Source organism: Crinia signifera, chromosome 2 (genome assembly GCF_055691185.1).
Source record: "Crinia signifera chromosome 2, ASM5569118v1, whole genome shotgun sequence".
Classification (NCBI taxonomy): Eukaryota; Metazoa; Chordata; class Amphibia; order Anura; family Myobatrachidae; genus Crinia; species Crinia signifera.
In genome coordinates, this window is record NC_139218.1 from 378,421,209 (window position 1) to 378,440,815 (window position 19,607).

A 19,607-nucleotide genomic window follows, 5' to 3' on the forward strand; every position below is an offset into this window, starting at 1 on the left:
ACTGGTGCAGCTCTTACCTGGTGGAGGAGGATTTTCTCCCTCGGCTAAAGAAAACAGAAACACATTGTATGAGAAGTTGGATGGATATAATGCAGCGTATTACATTTACCTGCTATTTATGTATTTATTATTACCAGTTTCTTATATAGCGCACACATATTCCGCAGCGCTTTACAGAGAATATTTTGAACATTCACATCAGTCCCTGCCCATTGGAGCTTACAATCTATATTCCCTACCACATGTACACGCACACACAGACATTCTAGGGTTGCTTTTGTTTGGAGCCAGTTAGCCTACCAGTATATTTTTGGATTGTGGGAGGAAACCAGAGTACTCGGAGGAAACCCACGCAAGTAGGGGGAGAATATACAAACTCCACACAGTTAGGGCCATGGTGGGAATCGAACCCATGACCTCAGCGCTGTGAGGCAGTAATGCTAACCATAACACCATCCGTACTGCCTGCTATGTTCACTCCATGCAAATAAAGACATTTGTAATCGCCTTTTCGATCATTTACACAACTGTTATTACTGCAGAACCAAAAGTCATGAAATGTAACTTATGGCATCACTAGAATCCAGTGACATCACTCATGTGAATCGGCAAACAGAACGCTCATGGTCATCGGAATGCTGATGAAGCAACTGGCAATATGTTACAGGCATAGCTAGTGCTTGTAACAGGCAGTCTCACGGGGCTGCCTTCAGTAATTGCAGGGCCCAGAGTAGGCACAGGGCCCCTCTCCCCATGCCTAGTACCAGAGTGTAGCCACAGCACCTAGATCATGAGATTGTAATGTCGCCAATACTGGCATCATCACCCTGACCTGAAATTATTGTGCTTTTTACCCATTATAAATACTGCAAACATTACATTGACAGTATGCAATGAACAGTTGTTAGCATATAGTATGTATTATAAATGAATAAAGAATTCTGGGGGCCCGTTGCAATAAAATTAACTTAATCTCTGTAGTGCAGAGGAGGTTGCAGGCCACCCTCTCTGCTGGGCCTGAGAATTGGGTCCCACTACACATGTGCAGCCAATGAGGAGGTGGTGGATCGGGGAGGCGGCAGAGAGGGATCCGTTGGATACAATACTTCTCAGGAGAGCTCTACGTTAAGAAGGGAGCAGGTAAAACCCGGAACTGGACTTGACCCCGGACCGTGAAGTCTCCATTCATCAATTTCTGTCATTCCGGAGCTTGTAGTGTCCGGTCCAGGGAGTGCCTTTCTGGGGGTGTCCTGTCCTGGGGGGACTGCTTGTGACACCTGTCACCAGGGAGAGAATAAAGCCTTTCTGTATGGTCCAGGAATGTAGCAAAAACCGGAACAGTCCAGACCACATGGGCATCTCCCCATGTTCCTGGTAAAAGCTATCCCAGGCACCCCCCCTCGTACAGAACACCTCCCGGACAGAGCACCTCCCGGGGCATGACCTGTTCCGTTTTTTACTTATTTCCCGTTTAGAAGCCTATAGGCAGCACAATCTATAATTGGCATTGATTATCTGGAACAATGCATACCAGCATATCTCCGCTATCCGCTACAGATGGATATGGGGATTGTGGCAAACCTCCGAAAACTGCAGTTTTTTGGAGGTTGACCACACTCATAGGGTTGATACATTTTGCCTGGATTCTATCCATAAATTGGCTACAGATAAGTTTCTATTCATAGATATAATGGTAAACTCTTTATGATAAAAATGAAACTGCATTTGAATTATAAAAAATTCAGGCTGACAAAAAAGTAAAAAAGTTATTTTGCTTGTGATGTCCCTTTATATTACCCGTGATGATCAGTCAGAACATTGTGGTTTATACTATAATATATCAGTCACTGTCAGAGAAGTTTAGATATGGGCAGAATAGTTTCTATCGGCCGCACGCCATACCTGACCGCGACTTCACGGTGAAAGTGGTTTCCATGCCAGCATGAATGTGATCGGAGACATGACAGTGCAGCAGCCAGGTCCCCGGGTTACCCGCCACCAGCTCTATGGTCTGAAACGTCCCCGGGAAGAGATCAAACACATCCGCTCGGTGCGCCTTGTCCTTCTGCAATGCAAAAATAAGACTTATACTGAGCATGTATTGTGTAGTATCCAGAATGTGCACAACGGGAATAGCAGTTTTATCCAACGCCTAGACTTTCCTATACTACCACCTACTGTTATAATCTAGCAACACACATAGGGGCAGATGTATTAAGCCTTAACAAGAGATAAATGCAAGGGTAATAAGGAGAGGTAAACGTCCAGCCAATCAGCTCCTTACTGACTTTTTTCAAACACAGGCTGTAACATGGCAGTTAGGATGTGATTGGCTGGACGTTTATCTCTCCTTATCACCCTTGCATTTATCTCTTGTTAAGGCTTAATACATCTGCCCCATATTCCTTTATTTCACAGAAGAAACATTACCGGAACTTTGGTTAACATCAATTTCCCATGTACTCAGAAGGACTTCTGGTGGCTGTCTAACCCAGCGCATCTAACAGTCACATTGTCAGATGTTTTTGAAACAAAAGAAAAAAGAGACTGCTGTGTGGGGAGCGCACTGAAAAGGAAGGAATCTTAAAATATAACCTTTATTACTTTATCATTAATGAATGATAAAGTAATAAAGGTTATATTTTAAGATTCCTTCCTTTTCAGTGAGCTCCCCACACAGCAGTCTCTTTTTTCTTTTGTTTCAAAAATATTGTGTACCCGACTGTTGGGAACAGCACCCCCTTCGTTGATTAAATGGCTCCTCCTCAAATATCATAGTTATTTGGTGTGCAGATGTGCAAAAAAGCTCCCTCGTGGAGCTAATACTAACATTGTCAGATGTATCCTCTCAATAGAGAGGGACAACCAGGGGCGGATTGGCCATTAAAGTCACCGGGAAGTTTCCCGGGAGGCCGGCCGACCCTGAGGCCGAATGATGCAGATGACACTGATTAAAGGGGCCGGCCGCTGCGGAGTTATGAAGAAGCAGTGTCCGTGCCCGGAAGCAGTTTCCCGGCTGGGAAGACAGGTGGGATGTCGCAGGAGGATCAAAGGAGCCCAGTGGACTCGGAAGTCGGAGGAGCAAAGAAGAGCCCTCCCCCCGCTGCTGCTTCTTCCGAAGTTCCGAGTGACCAGCAGAGACAGAGGTGCCTTTTAATGTACCTGGCTGCGGCTCAGCAGGACGAGAGCCCTAAATAGCTCTATGTATGTGCTAGGGGAGCGTCAGGCACCCGGACGCAGCAGCGGCTAGCCAGCGGTACATTAGTAATGACAGCATCGGCAAGGTCAGAGGGAGGGGCGGAGCCAACGCTTATGTAGCCGGGGCATTGCACCAAGGTGCGCGACAGTGAAGGGCCCACAGCTGACAGAATTATCAGCACTTACTAATTACAGTATGCTGATGCGGCTCCCCTTCACTGCCGGTCTCAGTACCAGGGGCCAGAAAGATGAATGGGGAAGAGGGTCTTAATGAAGAAGAGGAAGGAGACCACTTCTGCTCCCTCCCCTCCTCTGTTACACACTTTACAAGTACTGCTGCCGCGGGCAACTGATGACCCGGCACTGCAGGCAAAAAACAACAGAGAGGAGCCTCCTTGTCCCCGCGAGTCAAGCTTTGCATAGAGCCGCATTGGGGGGGACCGGATCCGCACTGCTGATCACTTCATTGACAGCTGTTACAACTACCAGCTCTGAGTGAGGAGCTTTGCTGACTGGGCTGGGATGGCTGGCTTGTGCAATCACATGTGTGCTGCAGCCTGCGGCTCTGTTACTGGCTGGCGCGCATGGTGCAGTGAAGAAGGAGATGGGGTTCCTACTGGAATGTACCACTCACAGCCTGAATTTGACAGCCCAAGCAGAACATCAAAAGTAAGGCTGAATTAAATGTGTCTCTCTCTCTCTCTCTCTCTCTCTCTCTCTCACTGTTCGAGGTGGGGTGGCATATATCTATCTATCTACACATATAGCACATATCTGAAAGGGGGGATACATTCAACACCCCAAATCCAGGCAGGGTTCCTCGCAGCCTATCCATAACTGAACTGCACCTTGTAAATGCCTAACTCCCTCACCACAGTCTACCCCTAATCCCCCCCCCGTGCCTAAACCTAACTTCATCTTCCCCGCCTGATCCTAACCCACCTCAGCATACTTACGCTCAGGATGAGCATCCTGATCTGTTTGAAGTTCCAGTGCATTGAAGTAATTTGCCGCAGGGCACCTGGCCTAAAGGGGCACTGAATCCATTGTCCTCTCCCGTTATCGCCGGATCCCCACCGGGTGTCTGGTCTCCCTCCTGCTGCCGGGCATCCGTGCGCCGTACCACTGTTCCCCCGAGTCGACCCTTATTATGCAAACTCTTTAGTTCCTTATCAGAGGAGACTATGGGCCAAAGCTTTTTCACTTTCCTGGTGTGTTCCTCACTATTGGCCGCATGTTGTGTTACCCATGGGACTTTGTCCATGGGCTGGTGTTCTTTGTTGTTTTTAGATTTAGATGTCAAAGCTGTTTCCCTGGGTAAGCTCAAAACTTTCTGTTTACCTATTGCTAAATCTTTACTTTTATACCCTCTCTCCTCAAATCTACTCTGCATGGTGTCTAAATCCCCTTTTGCCTGTTCCTCATCACTGGTAATTCTTTTGACCCGCAACATCTGTAAGAATGGGAGGCCATACCTCAAAGCTCTCGGGTGGCAACTCACATATCTCAACAGAGTGTTGCGGTCTGTTGCTTTCACGTGTATAGAAGTATTAATTTTGTTGTTACCAATACTAATTTTGACGTCGAGGAAGTTTATCTCTCTCCTGCTCATATTAAATGTTAGCTTGGCTGGAAAGGTGCTTCCAATATGGGCCTATAGTATCTTACTAAGTTCCTCCTCGCTTAATAATGTATTTTTATTAAACTTTAGCTGCACTTATGTTTCTATGGAGACCGCTTCTTGCGGCGCCCAAAGCGAGGCCTGGCTCCAGGAAGTCATGCACAGAGCGGGGCAGCGGCTGATGACGTGACAGATGAGGCCCGGCAGTGAGAGTGGGCACTCAGAGTGACGTTGTCGCAGGGCGGCGCGAATGTGGATGGCGGGAGCCGGGACCAGCGACAGATGCTGCAGGTGAGCGCAATCCTTGTTTCTTGCGGGCGGGTTCCTTTCTTAGTGTTTAAAATGCCTTCACTTTGTATGCACCCTTGATCCCTGAAGACGGGCTGTGTCCCAAAACATGTTGGATTAAGTTTTTCAAATAAAACGTTTTTTTTGCACTGAAAAAAATCCTGTGAGTGCCGCCTGTATTCTGACACTATATATACCATCATTTATCTTGCCTCCGGGCACCTGGGAGGAACTTACGCCACTAGCAGCTGGGATGCTTGCGTCCTGACCGCACGCCATCTGTAAACCCCCCTTTAGAAATCCTGCGTTTGCCCCTGACTACTGGCGGCAACTGTTGTGGGCGTTACATATAGGCAGCGGTACTGTTGGCAGCTGGTGGGGGCGTTACGCATCACTACTACTGTCGCCAACTGGTGTGGGCCTTAGTTATAAGCAATGCTACTACTGTTAGCTAAAAGCAGCTCTATTACTGTCGGCAACTGGTGTGGGCATTAGGAAAAAGCAGCACTACTATTGTCGGCAACTGGTGTGGGTGTTACGTATAAGCAGCACTACTACTGTCAGCAACTGGTGTGGGTGTTACGTATAAGCAGCGCTACTACTGTCGGTAACTGGTGTGGGTGATAGGTATAAGTATCGCTACTACTGTCGGTAACTGGTGTGGGTGTTATGTATAAGCAGCGCTACTACTGTCGGTAACTGGTGTTGGTGTTACGTATAAGCAGCGCTACTACTGTCGGTAACTGGTGTGGGTGTTACATATAATCAGGGCTACTACTGTCGGCAACTGGTGTTATGTATAGGCAGTGATACTACTGTCGGCAACTGGTGTTATGTATAGGCAGTGATACTACTGTCGGCAACTGGTGTTATGTATAGGCAGCACTACTACTGTTGGCAACTGGTGTGGGTGTTACGTATAAGCAGCGCTACTACTGTCGGTAACTGGTGTGGGTGTTACGTATAAGCAGCGCAACTACTGTCGGTAACTGGTGTGGGTGTTACGTATAAGCAGCGCTACTACTGTCGGTAACTGGTGTTGGTGTTACGTATAAGCAGCGCTACTACTGTCGGTAACTGGTGTGGGTGTTACATATAATCAGGGCTACTACTGTCGGCAACTGGTGTTATGTATAGGCAGTGATACTACTGTCGGCAACTGGTGTTATGTATAGGCAGTGATACTACTGTCGGCAACTGGTGTTATGTATAGGCAGCACTACTACTGTTGGCAACTGGTGTTATATATAGGCAGCACTACTACTGTCGGCAACTGGTGTTATGTATAGGCAGCACTACTACTGCTGGCAACTGGTGTTATGTATAAGCAGCACTACTACTGTTGGCAACTGGTGTTATGTATAGGCAGCACTACTACTGTCGGCAACTGGTGTGGGTGTTACGTATAATCAGCGCTAAGACTTTCGGCCACTGGTGTGGGCGTTACGTATAGTCAGCGCTACTACTGAGGGCAAGTGTGGGCATTATCTATAAGCAATGTTACTACTGTGGACATTTTGTGTAATGGGCACTTCTGTGAAGCGTAATGTGAATAAGGGGAACTAGGTGCTGTGCAGGGCAATAAGTAGGTGTGTGCCAGTGGTGCCTTGCCCATTTGCACTGTGGTCCAGCAGCTGCAGTTATTGATTGGCTGTCGGACCGAGAGCTCTGATTGGCTCAAAAGCTGGTGCCATATTTGAAAATCAATTCAGTGCCTCTGCAAGCTCTGCTGGATTCAGGGCTAGACAGGACTGGATTACTCAGTAAGCAGTACTGAAGGAATACTGCAATGGGCACTTCTCTGTGCATTTGTAAGGGGCACTACTGATGGCATTGTATGTATAAGCAGGAGTGCTTGGGGCATTATGCATAGCATAATATCATATGCGCCTACAATGTGCATTCTCCCAGTGGTAGTGGGGCAGTCACAAATACACTTTCTGGCACAGGGCACCAAAATGTCTAATTATGGCACTGGTGCTATATAATGTGAATAAGATGGTGTACGGTGTGGCGTCATTTGAAATGAGTGTACTATTGTGTGGTCACGTCCCTGTGTTGTGAGACCACACATCTTTTTTTTGTGTGCGCGGACCCTTTGTAAAGTATGAGAGGGTGGAAATGTAAAGTTTGCAGAATCGTAGCGCCGTGCTGCCCCCTCTCAATGCAGCATTTTACCGCGATTCGATGGTCTGTGGGGTGATAGCAAAGCCGACATAATGCAATTGTAATTTAATTTGGCTCCCCCTCCCCACAGGGCCAAGAATCGCGGTAAACGCAATGGAGGGGACTAATTCTGTCTAGTCACAACACAGAGCAACCACAAATACTGCTGTTGCTGTGCTGATTTTCAGGCTCAATATTTACAGTAAGTGCAAGTGCATGTCTGAGGCAACATTTGTACTTACAGATGGTGCCGTTTTCATTCAGCCCAATAATGCGCCAAGATGGGGATGCACTAGCATCTCACATGCTTGTGTGTCCCATTGCCGCAAATGTGGTGCGCAAGTGTCACGCATGCACGTCCCATTCTCAGCTAATGGTGCATCGACACGGGCAGACATGCCGCATTTTTGGGTTGAATGAAAACGGCTCCAACTATACTTAAAATAAATAAGTATATACTGTATATATAGTGGGGTTTTTTCCCCACCTTTAGGGGCAAAGCAATTTGATATAGATAAAGCAGGGCCACCCAGGGGCTTGTGCAAAACTTTGTTTTAATATGTCACATATACTCCAGTTTTTGAGGTGTATGACCCCTTTATCAAGGTGTTGTTTTCCCTGAGTGAATCGGGGCAGTAGTGTTGTGTCAGTGGAGCTGGACTATTTTCTAACCTATATCTACAAATATACAGTATACATGTACCGTTACCATTAGTAAAGTTGTGCCAAGCAAAGGTGATCTAGTCAGCTCACTTAGAAAAGGATCTGAAATCGCCCCATGTGTACGCCCCTTAAGGCTTTAGGAGGAGAGCTCATGAATATGCCCCCCCCCCCCCCCCCTCCTCCCTGAGAGGTGCTCTCCCTCCTCCCATTGTTCAGAATTATACATGGCTGAAAACTTCATATATATATATATATGTATGTTTAAGTGTATGTATCCAAAGTAATCAGCCCTGTTTCCTGCAGGGTCTGCGGCCGAATTATTTGGGCGGCGCAACACACGTGACTAGGTAGAAACCTGTGCATCTTTCAGCTTCAAGTTCGCAGGTATCAAAATGGGCGGGCCAGCATAACAGTAGGCAGGGTTACTACATTAGTAGTAACCCTGCCTACTGTTATGCTGGCCCGCCCATTTTGATTTGGTGCCGCCCACATGAGGCCACTTCCAGAAATTTTCCAGGGCCACTTTTGGTCCCCAATCCGCCCCTGGGGACAACTGTCCAGAGAGGTTGATCAGCCTTAAGGTGCCCTTACGCGGTGCGATGTATGGGCACCATTAGCTTAGTAACTTTTCTGGTACTTGTTTAGTTTCACGGCGGCCGATACAATGCGATTTTTGACCTGTTCATAACCCCACTATCCACTACGCATGGAGTTGATTTTATATAGTGTGGCGAGCGCAGTAATCCGCTACGCTAGCCACGCTTCGGGCTCCATTCGTAGTGGATAGTGGGGTTATGAACAGGTAAAAAATCGCATTGGATTGGCCGATATCGCATCCGATATATCGGCCGCCGTGAAACTAAACAAGTACCACTTTTCCTATGAAAACTATGAGACGATTGTATGTGACGTTCCATATGCAGGGGAGCCAAGAGAGGGGTGAGTACTAATTACCAGGGAATGGGCAAGACGGAGGGATCCTGCACATAGACTCTTTAGGGGGTTATTATGCCACACCCATTTTAGTACCCAGGCCCTTTGGATGTCCCAATAGCCCTATCAATTTGCCTCCATCTAACAATATATATATACCGGTGTTCCTTCTTCAGAACCTGTGGGTTCTCTCACTGACGAATAAGCATTCTTTGTCCTGTGGCAGTTGTCAGTGTGTGCCTTGTATTGGTGGGAATGTATGTATAAATGGCACATTGGGGACAATATATCGTCGGTCCCTTGGCCCGTGTGTACCGGCAATACGTCTGTGAATGACATGCTGTAAGAAGGTAAGTATGCGGAGACCGTATAGCTGAGATTTTCTCACCTTGTAGATAAAGCTCTGGGCATGGAAATGGACAGTATGGATGTCAACTTCATTGCCCATTCCCAGCAGGTACCAGTTGGTCTTTTCGCCTTCAGTCATGTTCAGCCCATGGAGGTTTCCAAAGATCTTCCCATTTATTGCTGGAACAACAAGAAGATTTACTCCCCAAAAACCTAGACCATTTCGTAAGTAACACCCAGGCCTTTGTCGTTCTCCATTAGCTTAATTACCATTCACCGCCATGTGCAGACTGGGTCTTGCATCTTCGCGGACCCCCAAACATCGGTATTTGTACGCAGACCATTGGGTTTGTGTACAAATATGAACCAGTTCCTTTGTGTGTACACTCTAGGTGCCTGATTCTGGTTCACTCACAAAGACAAATTTTCTAATAGGTAAAACCATGTGCAATGCAGGTGGGGCAGATGTAACATGTGCAGAGAGAGTTAGATTTGGCTGTTATTTTGTTTCTGTGCAGAGTAAATACTGGCTACTTTATTTTGACACTGCAATATAGATATCAGTTTGAAGTACAAACCCCACCCAAATCTAACTCTTTCTGCACGTGTTACATCTGCCCCACCTGCAGTGCAGCATGTTTTTGTCCATTAGAGAGAGAGATTTTTGCTTTTGCGAGAGGACCAGAATGAGGCCCTAGGTGCATTGTACACTCTAATCCAGCCTTCAAAAATGTGCGCAGTTAATAAAAAAATGGGTACTTGTTTCCTAGCACGGCCACAACGATTTAGATCGTTGTGGTCGTAAGATAAAAAATCGGATCGATCGCATCGCATGCGATTTGGTCGCATACGATGCGACCGATCCGACCGACCGATTTTTCACCCGATTTTTTTTTTTTTTTCACCAGATTTGTTTCAATTGCCCCCCCAAATGTTACTAAGTGGGCTAGACCCCACGATAGACGTCAACCCGAAGCGTGGCGAGCGCAGCGAGCCCGCGAGGGGCGGCGGTGCGCGTCCTCCGACCTTTTCATTCCCCTACTATCCACTAGGGCGTGGAGTGAGAATAGAATAGTGTGGCGAGCGCAGCGAGCCACCGAGCCCGAAGCGTGGCGAGCGCAGCGAGCCCCGCGAGGGGACGCGTCTAACTTCACAGGGATACGCGTCCCCTCGCGGGGCTCGCTGCGCTCGCCACGCTTCGGGCTCGGTGGCTCGCTGCGCTCGCCACACTATTCTATTCTCACTCCACGCCCTAGTGGATAGTAGGGGAATGAAAAGGTCGGAGGACGCGCACCGCCGCCCCTCGCGGGCTCGCTGCGCTCGCCACGCTTCGGGTTGACGTCTATCGTGGGGTCATGGCGGGCACATAAAAAATGTGAAATGGGTCATATTGGGCCATTTCACCTTTTTTATCATTTTACCCTATGTGAGATGGACTTAATCAAGTCCATCTCATCTTGTGCCATTATAATGGCACAAGACCGACGCGATCCTCCCGATTGCAATGTTAAAAGTTTTTTTAACATTGAAGTCTATGGAAAAATCGGGTCAATCAGTCGGTCGCATCGCGGCCGATTTTAATTGGTCGCGACCGACCGATTGACCCGATTTCTGTCAATCAAAGTGAAAAAATTGTAAAAAATCGGCCACATCGTGAGGATCGTGTCCCTTAATTAAGAGCCACGATCACTCACGATTGTGGCCGTTCTAGGAAACAAGTACCAAAAATTGCTTAGTACGTGATCATTGCAGCTCTGAATTAGGCCCAATACAACACAATAATGGTATTTAATAATAGGTTCCGTATGAAATAAGAGCCAAATTAATTGTGACCAAGGAGCTTACAATCTAATAATGAACGCTCATCTGCACTCTGTATGTGACCATGAAAGGAGGGACTGAGGATGGGATGTTATTTACCGTGCATTTTGTTGCTTTCCTCAAACTCTTCTGTATTAGTGACATCACTGAGGTCTTTGTGGATGTAATTTTGTAAGTTGTCATCCAAGTACCACGATGTGTTTTCATCAAACACCAGGAACAGCAAAGCAAATTCCCGGGCAATATCCTTCCTCTGTCCCGTTTTATTTAGCACGCCATTCCTGCAGGTTAGTAGTGGTCCCACCAAGCCACTGTAGATATCCTATAAAAAAATAGTAATAGAAAAATAAAAAATTGTCCAATGACTGAAGATAAACTTCAGAACGGAGGCGAGTCACCACTGCTGCAAGAGAGAAAGAGGTCTGGATCTCAGAGCGTGAAGATTTCTGCCTTCTAGGTAAGAGCTGTGGCGGACAAATTGCGCAACACCGTGGATCAGGCAGCCATGGTGTCAGATAGGATGTCAGATAGGATCGGTAATGCTGCTGAAGGGGATTCGGTATGAAATCCCGACGGTCAAAATCCCGACAGCTATTGACCGACGGTCAAAATCCCGACATGGTGAAAATACCGACATTTAAAATCCCAAAAAAGGTCAAAATATCGACAAGGTCAAAATACCGACATTTAATATCCTGACAAGGTCAAAATACTGACATATAGAATGTAGACAGGTGAAAAAGTCAACATGACTTTCGGTCGACAGGTCGCGAGGTGGAAATGGGGTTTTTCACTGTTTTTTTACCCAAATGTCAACACAGTTGACATGGACACAGTTGGAAGTCAACCGTAGTCGATTGCGATGCTTCAGGCATGGTGCTTCGCTGCGCTCGGCACACTATTTTATTCTCCCACCACGCCCTAGTAGATGGAAGGGCATGAAATACCGCCTGTCGGCACATGTTGGGTCAAAAAAACTGTGAAAAAACCCATGTCGACTTCGCGAACTGTCGACCGAAAGTCATGTTGACTTTTTCACCTGTCTACATTCTATATGACGGTATTTTGACCTTGTCAGGATTTTAAATGTCGGTATTTTGACCATGTCGAGATTTTGACCGTCGGTCAATAGCTGTAGGGATTTTGACCGTCGGGATTTTGACCGTCGGGACTATGACTGCATCCCGCTGAGGGTGTGGCCTATTCCATAATAGTGTTATCGCTGCTGCTTCTACGTAAGCAGCAACAATACACAGTAACAACTCCAATGACAGCAACAATACAGTAGCAACTCCAACCACATCTCAATGAGGCGCTGTATACACATACATACCTCCCAACAGTCCAGATTTTATCGGGACAGTCCCGATTGTCAGGGCCTGTCCCGATGTCCCACCCGCGGGCGGCAGTGTCCCGCGATGTGGGGGGGCTGTTGGGAGTCCCCCCTGTCAGCTGCTAAGCAGCGGGGAATAAACGCTGTGGGTCATGCCCCCATAGCGGCAAAATGGGGCCGTGGCCTCGCGGAAGAGACGCGAGTATAGGCCACGCCCCCAAATTAGGCCACCCCCCCGAAAATTTCACCGCGCCTCCGGCGCGCAGGAGCATCGTCCCGCCTGCAGACCTTCAAAAGTTGGGAGGTATGCACATATGCTTTTAGTTTACTACTACTTTAGATTACTACTAAAGTTACATAAATAAATATTCATTGGTAACCGGAGGAGCGGTGATACATAGCAAATAAATCAATTAAATTCCGATTTTTCTTACTTCACCTTCACAAAATCTTCATTGGAATAATAAGCCCACGTTAAACAATCTGGGTCATTACTCCCTGGTCCTGAATGTTCTGGAACATTCCATCTATAAGTGTTTGTTCCCCCTGCAAGCACATGAAGATACAATTACAGTACAGTCGTCCGTAACATGAGTTATATACCGTGTACATACAGCATTATATTTGCAAAACCTTCTACTCCGGTGAACGGTTTGCTATTAAAAGACTCCCCGCGGTGGGTGCCGTGGCCCGGCGCCACCACAGATACGGCTCGGGATTTGGCTATTTATATGGAGGCATTCTTTCAATTATAAACAGCAAGTGTATACATTTATTATAAATAACAACTGCAAAATAACAGGGTGAAATAACTTATAGCTGGAATACGGACTTAGGACCTTATTTAGATCCCTACGGTCCACCATGCATTCGCACAGAGGACCGATGTTTTGCGTCTTCCCATGTGCGTTTCTGTGCATGTGCAGACATGGGGTGCATGCACCCCTGGCGAACTTTCGGTTCGCTGGGTGCACTTACCCTAAATGCAGAGCGGGGGGGCGCCGGGCAGCCCTATTAGCATATGGGAACGCCCAGTGTTCCATGGGCGTTCCCATGAGAACACTGGGCGTTCTCAGGCTAATGAGGCCGTGACGGACATGCGGGGGGCAGGCAGCTGCCATCACCGGGTGTTAGCCGCCCGCCCGGTCCTCGCACAGAGAGCCCGCAGTTTACAGAGACTATTTAGGTCTCAGTGGGGCAGATGTATTAAGCCGGAAGTAGAGATAAACTGGAGATAAGGTAAAAGGAGATAAAGCACCAGACAATCAACTCCCAACTGTCATTTTCAAACACAGTTCATTGGCTGGTGCTTTATCTCCTTTTGCCTTGTCTGTGACCATCGAATGATTTCTTCCCACCTGAAAAGGGATACTTATGTAAATCATCCATTTTCAGCCGTGCGGGGGTAACTGCGTGCGAGGGGGGGGGGGGGCTGCCGGAAGGTGGAAGCACTGCGGGCGGAAGGTGGCGTCTGATGGACTCACAGGGCTGCGAATTTTGCAGCCTTGCGAGTCAATCAGAATAAAGTTCTTAGTGCAATTTATTCACAGGACCACAGCGGTGATCCATATAACATATCGTCATAAGGCTCCAGTAAAAGTATATGTTTTATACATTAGAATATTATTTTAGTATATTTGTGATAAATGTATTGTTAATGTAATTGTATTGTTCTATTATATTATTTTATTTAATATTCATTTTTAGGCGGCTGCCTAAATAATTTCTAATTATAGAAATAAATATTTACAATGTATTACTCCTCTGGGTGTCTATGTGTGTTATAAATACATGGTATCTACATATGGGAGATCCAGGCATGTACACACTTGTACATATAGAGGTCTGCTGATTATTTTTATATTTATATATTTTTGATTATTCAACAATAATACAGTACTATAATCATTCTCTTGATTTATTAGGGCCTAATATAACACTAGTTTCTAGTGGTCCATTCCTTTTCCTAAGAAGTCTTGTTTGCACTGTAAAGCATCATACAAACTAGACGATATATCGTTATCGATATGACCAATAATGATATCGTTAACAGTCTATGCTCATGCGCATCGTTAACAATCCCCCCATCCTCTGTGCTGCATGCAAAATGTTGACTATATGGTAATCAATGCATGCTAGCAGCAGGGGCGGGTGATGTCACCGTCTGGACCACGCCCTCGCAATGCCGCGTTGCCATCCCCAAAAACGCCCTTTGGCAGTCCCCTACATAACTGGCACATGGCAATCAGCGACTGAATCTGAATGTGGCCCTATATGCATCTTCCATTTTCAGAACATAGATGAATAGAGTTAATTTTTGCTTTTAATAAACCTGGTTGTGTTGCTTGAATCGTGCTTCCGCCACCAAGATCCACCACCTGGACACCGTGTGCATATATGGAGTACGGACGTGTGGCTTTGTTCTTAAACACAATCAGTATACTCTCTCCAACCTCTGCTCGTATGAACGGACCTAAATAACACACAAGGAAACAATATATGCATTCTGGATAAACAACACCCAGAGACGACATTGGTATGCATTATCTTTGCATAACTTATGCAGGGTACACACCACGACGACCCGCTCACGATGCACATCGTGAGCGGGTCATCAGTGTCTCGTCCGACCCGCTCACGGTGACGCGGGGGGGGGCACGACCCGCTCACGATGTGCACCGTGAGCGGGTCCGATCCGATGGCGACCCGCACCCGGCTGTATGGTCGTCATTCAGATCCTACCTGCAGCAGGTAGGATCTCAATAGCGACCGACCTGCGGGACCGCGCATCGGATCGGTATCGGTCCACACCAGGACAGAAAAGGGCCCAATCACCACACAATCTACATCCAATTGGTCGGAATTGGATCTAGATTGAGGGGGTCGTGCCCTAGTCGTCCTGGTGTGTACCCAGCATAAGTCCTGAGGCTGGTCCTCTGACCCCAGCCACACACGTTGACTGTCTCTGCCAACTTACATCTTGTCATCAACCCACCACCCACCAGCTTGTACCTCATGTAATCTTTCTTTTGCCCCTTCCGACTAGACTGTAAGCACTTCAGAGCAGGGCCCTCTTCCCCCCTGTCGTCTAAGCCCTCTTCTCTTCACATTTCACTCACAGCTCTTTGACCACCAGCCACTAGTAGTATGTTGATCAAGTCCTCATTACTTACTTCTAAGCTGTAATGTGTATTGAACTGTGGCATTCAGTTTACCTGTAAGCTATTTCTGTTATTTATTTACTGTAATGTTAAGTTTTGTCTCCCTGTACTGTTCCTATGTACGGCGCTGCAAAACACTTGTGGTGCCTTATAAATAAAATATAATAATTATAATTATTATTATTATCTTTATATATATATAGAAGGCTAACTACTCCTCATCTCTATAAGGTGAAGTACCGCCACTGATCAGTAGAGGTCTCGCAATGGACCAAATTATCCCTTTGTATGCTAAAAATATGTCATTACAGAAAGTGAATGCAATTTTTGTAGGGACACTGATCTGTTTCAAATTTGCTGGATATGGAGGGAGGGAGCTTTGAAGACAGATTGGAGGTAGGAGCAGATATGGACCGGGGGTGGGTGGAGAGTTTGTGTGCTAAAAACTGTCACAGCTCAAATAGAAAGTAAAAACGGTCACAGCTTAAACTGAAACTACATTGCAGAAGCTGTGATTGTGATGGTCCTTTAACTAGTATGTCTATAAATAGCTTACTATCCTTTCCTCTGTCTCTTGAAGATACCTGATAATGGGGCAGATGTATGAACCAGCGTTAAGTGCAGAAATGCATTTAACGCTGGTTAACTGGGGGGGGGGGGGTTATGTTTATGTTAATGTATTACCCAACGTGTGCTAGTGACAGCCCGCCAAGTTATGCTCCGCGGGGCTGTCCCCTGTAATCCCCCCTAATGAATAGCGGCCGGGGCAATGTATTAACAGCCGCCCAGGGCTAGCGTTGTCCTATGCCCCACTGCGGGGATAGCGCTAGCCCTGCTTCTGGCTCGGGCTGCGCTGGAGATCTCGCGCATGCCCATTAGAGCCGGTCAGGGGGGGAAAGCGCAACACGCCAGGGGAGCCGATAAGGAGAGCCGTTAATGCTGGGCATAATGCCTCTCCTTATTGGCTTGGTGAGGGGGGGGATCATACGTCTGCCCATAACGGGTGTTACCTTCTCCACGTTAAGCTGGAGAAGCGGGACCAGTTATTTAAAAAAAACGTTACGGGCAGTTTCATACATCTGCCCCAATATATCTTATAAAACCTTGGTTTAAAGCTGAGGAACATAACTTAATGAAGCTGACACATATCAATGACACATATCAAATATTTAACACTTATTAACATTTTTATTCACATTCTAACCCAGAATTTCCAGATGTTCCTCCTCCGGCCTCCTTTCCTTCAGCTCCATGAACTGTCCGTCACTGTATTCCCTATAGACGGCTTTCTTGTACCTAGATCCAATGCGGTCCTCGCCAGAACCAACAAAAATGTGTCCGGGGCTAAAGGCAGATAAATAAAAAAAACACATAAAAATCTAGAATCATTACAGAATAAAAAAAAAAAGGGAGAATCCACAACATAGAAGATTATTATTATTATTATTATATGATGCATTTTGCATCATATTGCGCACCAAATAACAGTTGGGGGCGGGATGTAATGAGAGATCATTTTTGCGGCTCCGAAAAAGTCGCCTCAACTCGGACGGTAGAATCTCTGCCTTTTTTCCCAGGAACCGCCCCCTGTGAGACCCGTCCGTGTCCTCCTACAGCGGCTTCCGGGAGGACACGGACGGGTCTCACAGGGGGCGGGTAAGTCACCTATATATTTTACATTGTTTGTATCATTCTTGTGTTTTCCCTGAACTGACGACGGAGCCCCCGAGCTCCGAAACATTTTCTAACTGCACATGGAATAAATTTCCATATTGATTCACCAGTTACTCTAGCCTCCGAGTGCCTCTTATTTCCTTCCTGCATATACCCAGAGGACCTTTCCCCTCTTGTGAGAGGGCACCAGAGCAAGTACCCGCGGGCATCCACACTCAAGTCCTGAGTGCCGGCCTCTTCTTGGACTATATATATATATATATATATATATATATATATATATATATATATAATTTTATCATTTTAATTATTCTAATCAGCAACAGCTGCTTGTGCATCTAGTTAGCATCCTGATGTGCATAACATGTATTTAACAGGGGGAAAAAAGTACAGTACACGAGCTTGTCAAATTTAGCATTTTAAGGTTAGAAATAATTTTTCAAATGTTTATTTATTTATTACAAATGCGCTATCCCTTTATACTTGTAAATGAATGGAAACATTGCCGATTCTAACCCAAACAAACCTGCTCTAAATATGTTATAAATTGTCGACTTTGAAAAATGCCCTCATTACATCCAGCCCTCATTACATCCAGCCCTCATTACATCCAGCCCTCATTACATCCAGCCCTCATTACATCCAGCCCCTGCTGAATTTATTATAACTTAGTGTTATTATTACTATACAACAAACCTCTCATGTTCATGTTCAGTGATGTTATGTTTCTCGAGTTCCCAGGCCCTACTGGGGGAATAGTCCCATTCCACCTCCTCTGCTGCGATGAAATAGATTCTCATGGTTCCATACTGACGTTCCTCCATAGTGGAATTATCACATGCCACTACTGTATACATATGCTTCATCCCACTGACATAATGATCCGCAGTCTGACAGCCCACTTCAAATACACCTGATGGAGGGTAAGGCTAGTATTAGTGATTTAGCAAGCAATCAACAGCCTTTGAGATGGCATTAGCCTATAGCTGTCCATGGGGGACTTGCAAAAGCCAGAGATGCTTCACAAGGACCTTTCCAGGTGAAAATCTGAATGTTACTGTATGGACAGCGGCTGTGCACATTAATCTGCCAGTGACTAGTAGAACCTCGCTCACATCACTACACTGTGCTGTTGGGGGAACCTGCTCTTTTTACTGTCTAACACATAGGGCTCAATTTATTTACTTAGCATTGCGTTCTCAAAGCTGACCTAACTTTCACTGGCTTCATCTGCTGGATTAAAATTACACAACAATATTAAATACAGCTTAATTTTACAGATACACCACCGACTTTTCTGTACCTCTTTTAATCCAGACACATAAGGCACTAGGGGAGTTATGCTCCTCTGTGTCTGCAGCCTGACTAAGTCTCTGACTTTACTCAGGCTGCCTGCTGACACAGTCCAGGTTGCAAAAGGCCCCTTTCCTCCCTCCACTGGGAGACTGCAGACACTGGTGGGAGAAGCGGCACCCAAGGAGTGCAGATTCTTGGTCCGCATACTGACAGAGACCCTGTGCCCCTCCAAAAATGGCAGCTGCCTTAGAGGATACAGAAGGTAGAGGACCTCCTGCAACTCTAGTGGCTGTTGGGAGCGCAGTGCGCCCAGCGCTACCCAGAAGAGCAGATTTCAGGACCGTTGGTGTGCTGTATGCCTGCAAAACACCTGGAAACAAGCATGTAACCCGCCAAGCCATGTAACCCTCCCTGGCAACAAGCATGTAACCCCCTCCCCATGGCAATGAGCATGTAACCCCCTGGCAACGAGCATGTAACCCCCTGGCAACGAGCATGTAATCCCCCTGGCAACGGGCACATAACCCACTGGCAATGAGTATGTGATCTCCCCTGGCAACGAGCATTAAGCATGAAACTCTTGGCAACGTGCATGTAACCCCTGTCAACAAGCATGTAGGTAAGTGGCACTTCAGGTGCAATTATGTGTGTAAGTGATACTAGTGGAGGCATTATGTGTATAAGCAGCACTACCAGGGGCATTATATGGGTAAGGGACATTAGTGGGGCATTATGTGTGTAAATGGCACTACAGGGGGGCATTATATGTGTATGCGGTACTACAGGGGTGCATTATATGTGTAAGTGGCACTAGTAGAGGCATTAAGTGTGTAAGCAGAACTACAGGGGACATTTGTATTACTCCATTGCATGAATAGCATTACCTGGAAGTGCTGTAATGATGGCGCCGCCAAGAGAAGATGCAGAAAGCTGCATCTTTTGCCATGAAACACCTGGCGACGAGCAATTAGAAACCTTATTGTGGTAAAATGGTGTGAGCAGCATAACGGTATGTGGCATAATATGTAATAGACATTACGGTGTGTGGCATAATATGTAATGGGCATTACGGTGTGTGGCATAAAGGGAAATAAGCATTTACGGT

At 46.5% G+C, this 19,607-nt stretch overlaps 1 protein-coding gene across 1 annotated transcript in view; it reads right to left on the reverse strand.

Moving 5' to 3' along the window:
• The window catches only part of LOC146058115 (ferroxidase HEPHL1-like), a 68,273-nt gene that overhangs the window by 3,135 nt on the left and 45,531 nt on the right, over positions 1 to 19,607 (reverse strand). The window contains exons 11-18 of the mRNA XM_083170116.1: positions 17,903 to 18,119; positions 16,737 to 16,876; positions 14,704 to 14,844; positions 12,811 to 12,917; positions 11,138 to 11,360; positions 9,258 to 9,397; positions 1,903 to 2,065; positions 18 to 44 (exon numbers count right to left, since the gene is read on the reverse strand). Coding sequence (XP_083026242.1) covers positions 18 to 44; positions 1,903 to 2,065; positions 9,258 to 9,397; positions 11,138 to 11,360; positions 12,811 to 12,917; positions 14,704 to 14,844; positions 16,737 to 16,876; positions 17,903 to 18,119 — 1,158 coding nt within the window. The remainder of the gene's footprint in view (positions 1 to 17; positions 45 to 1,902; positions 2,066 to 9,257; positions 9,398 to 11,137; positions 11,361 to 12,810; positions 12,918 to 14,703; positions 14,845 to 16,736; positions 16,877 to 17,902; positions 18,120 to 19,607) is intronic.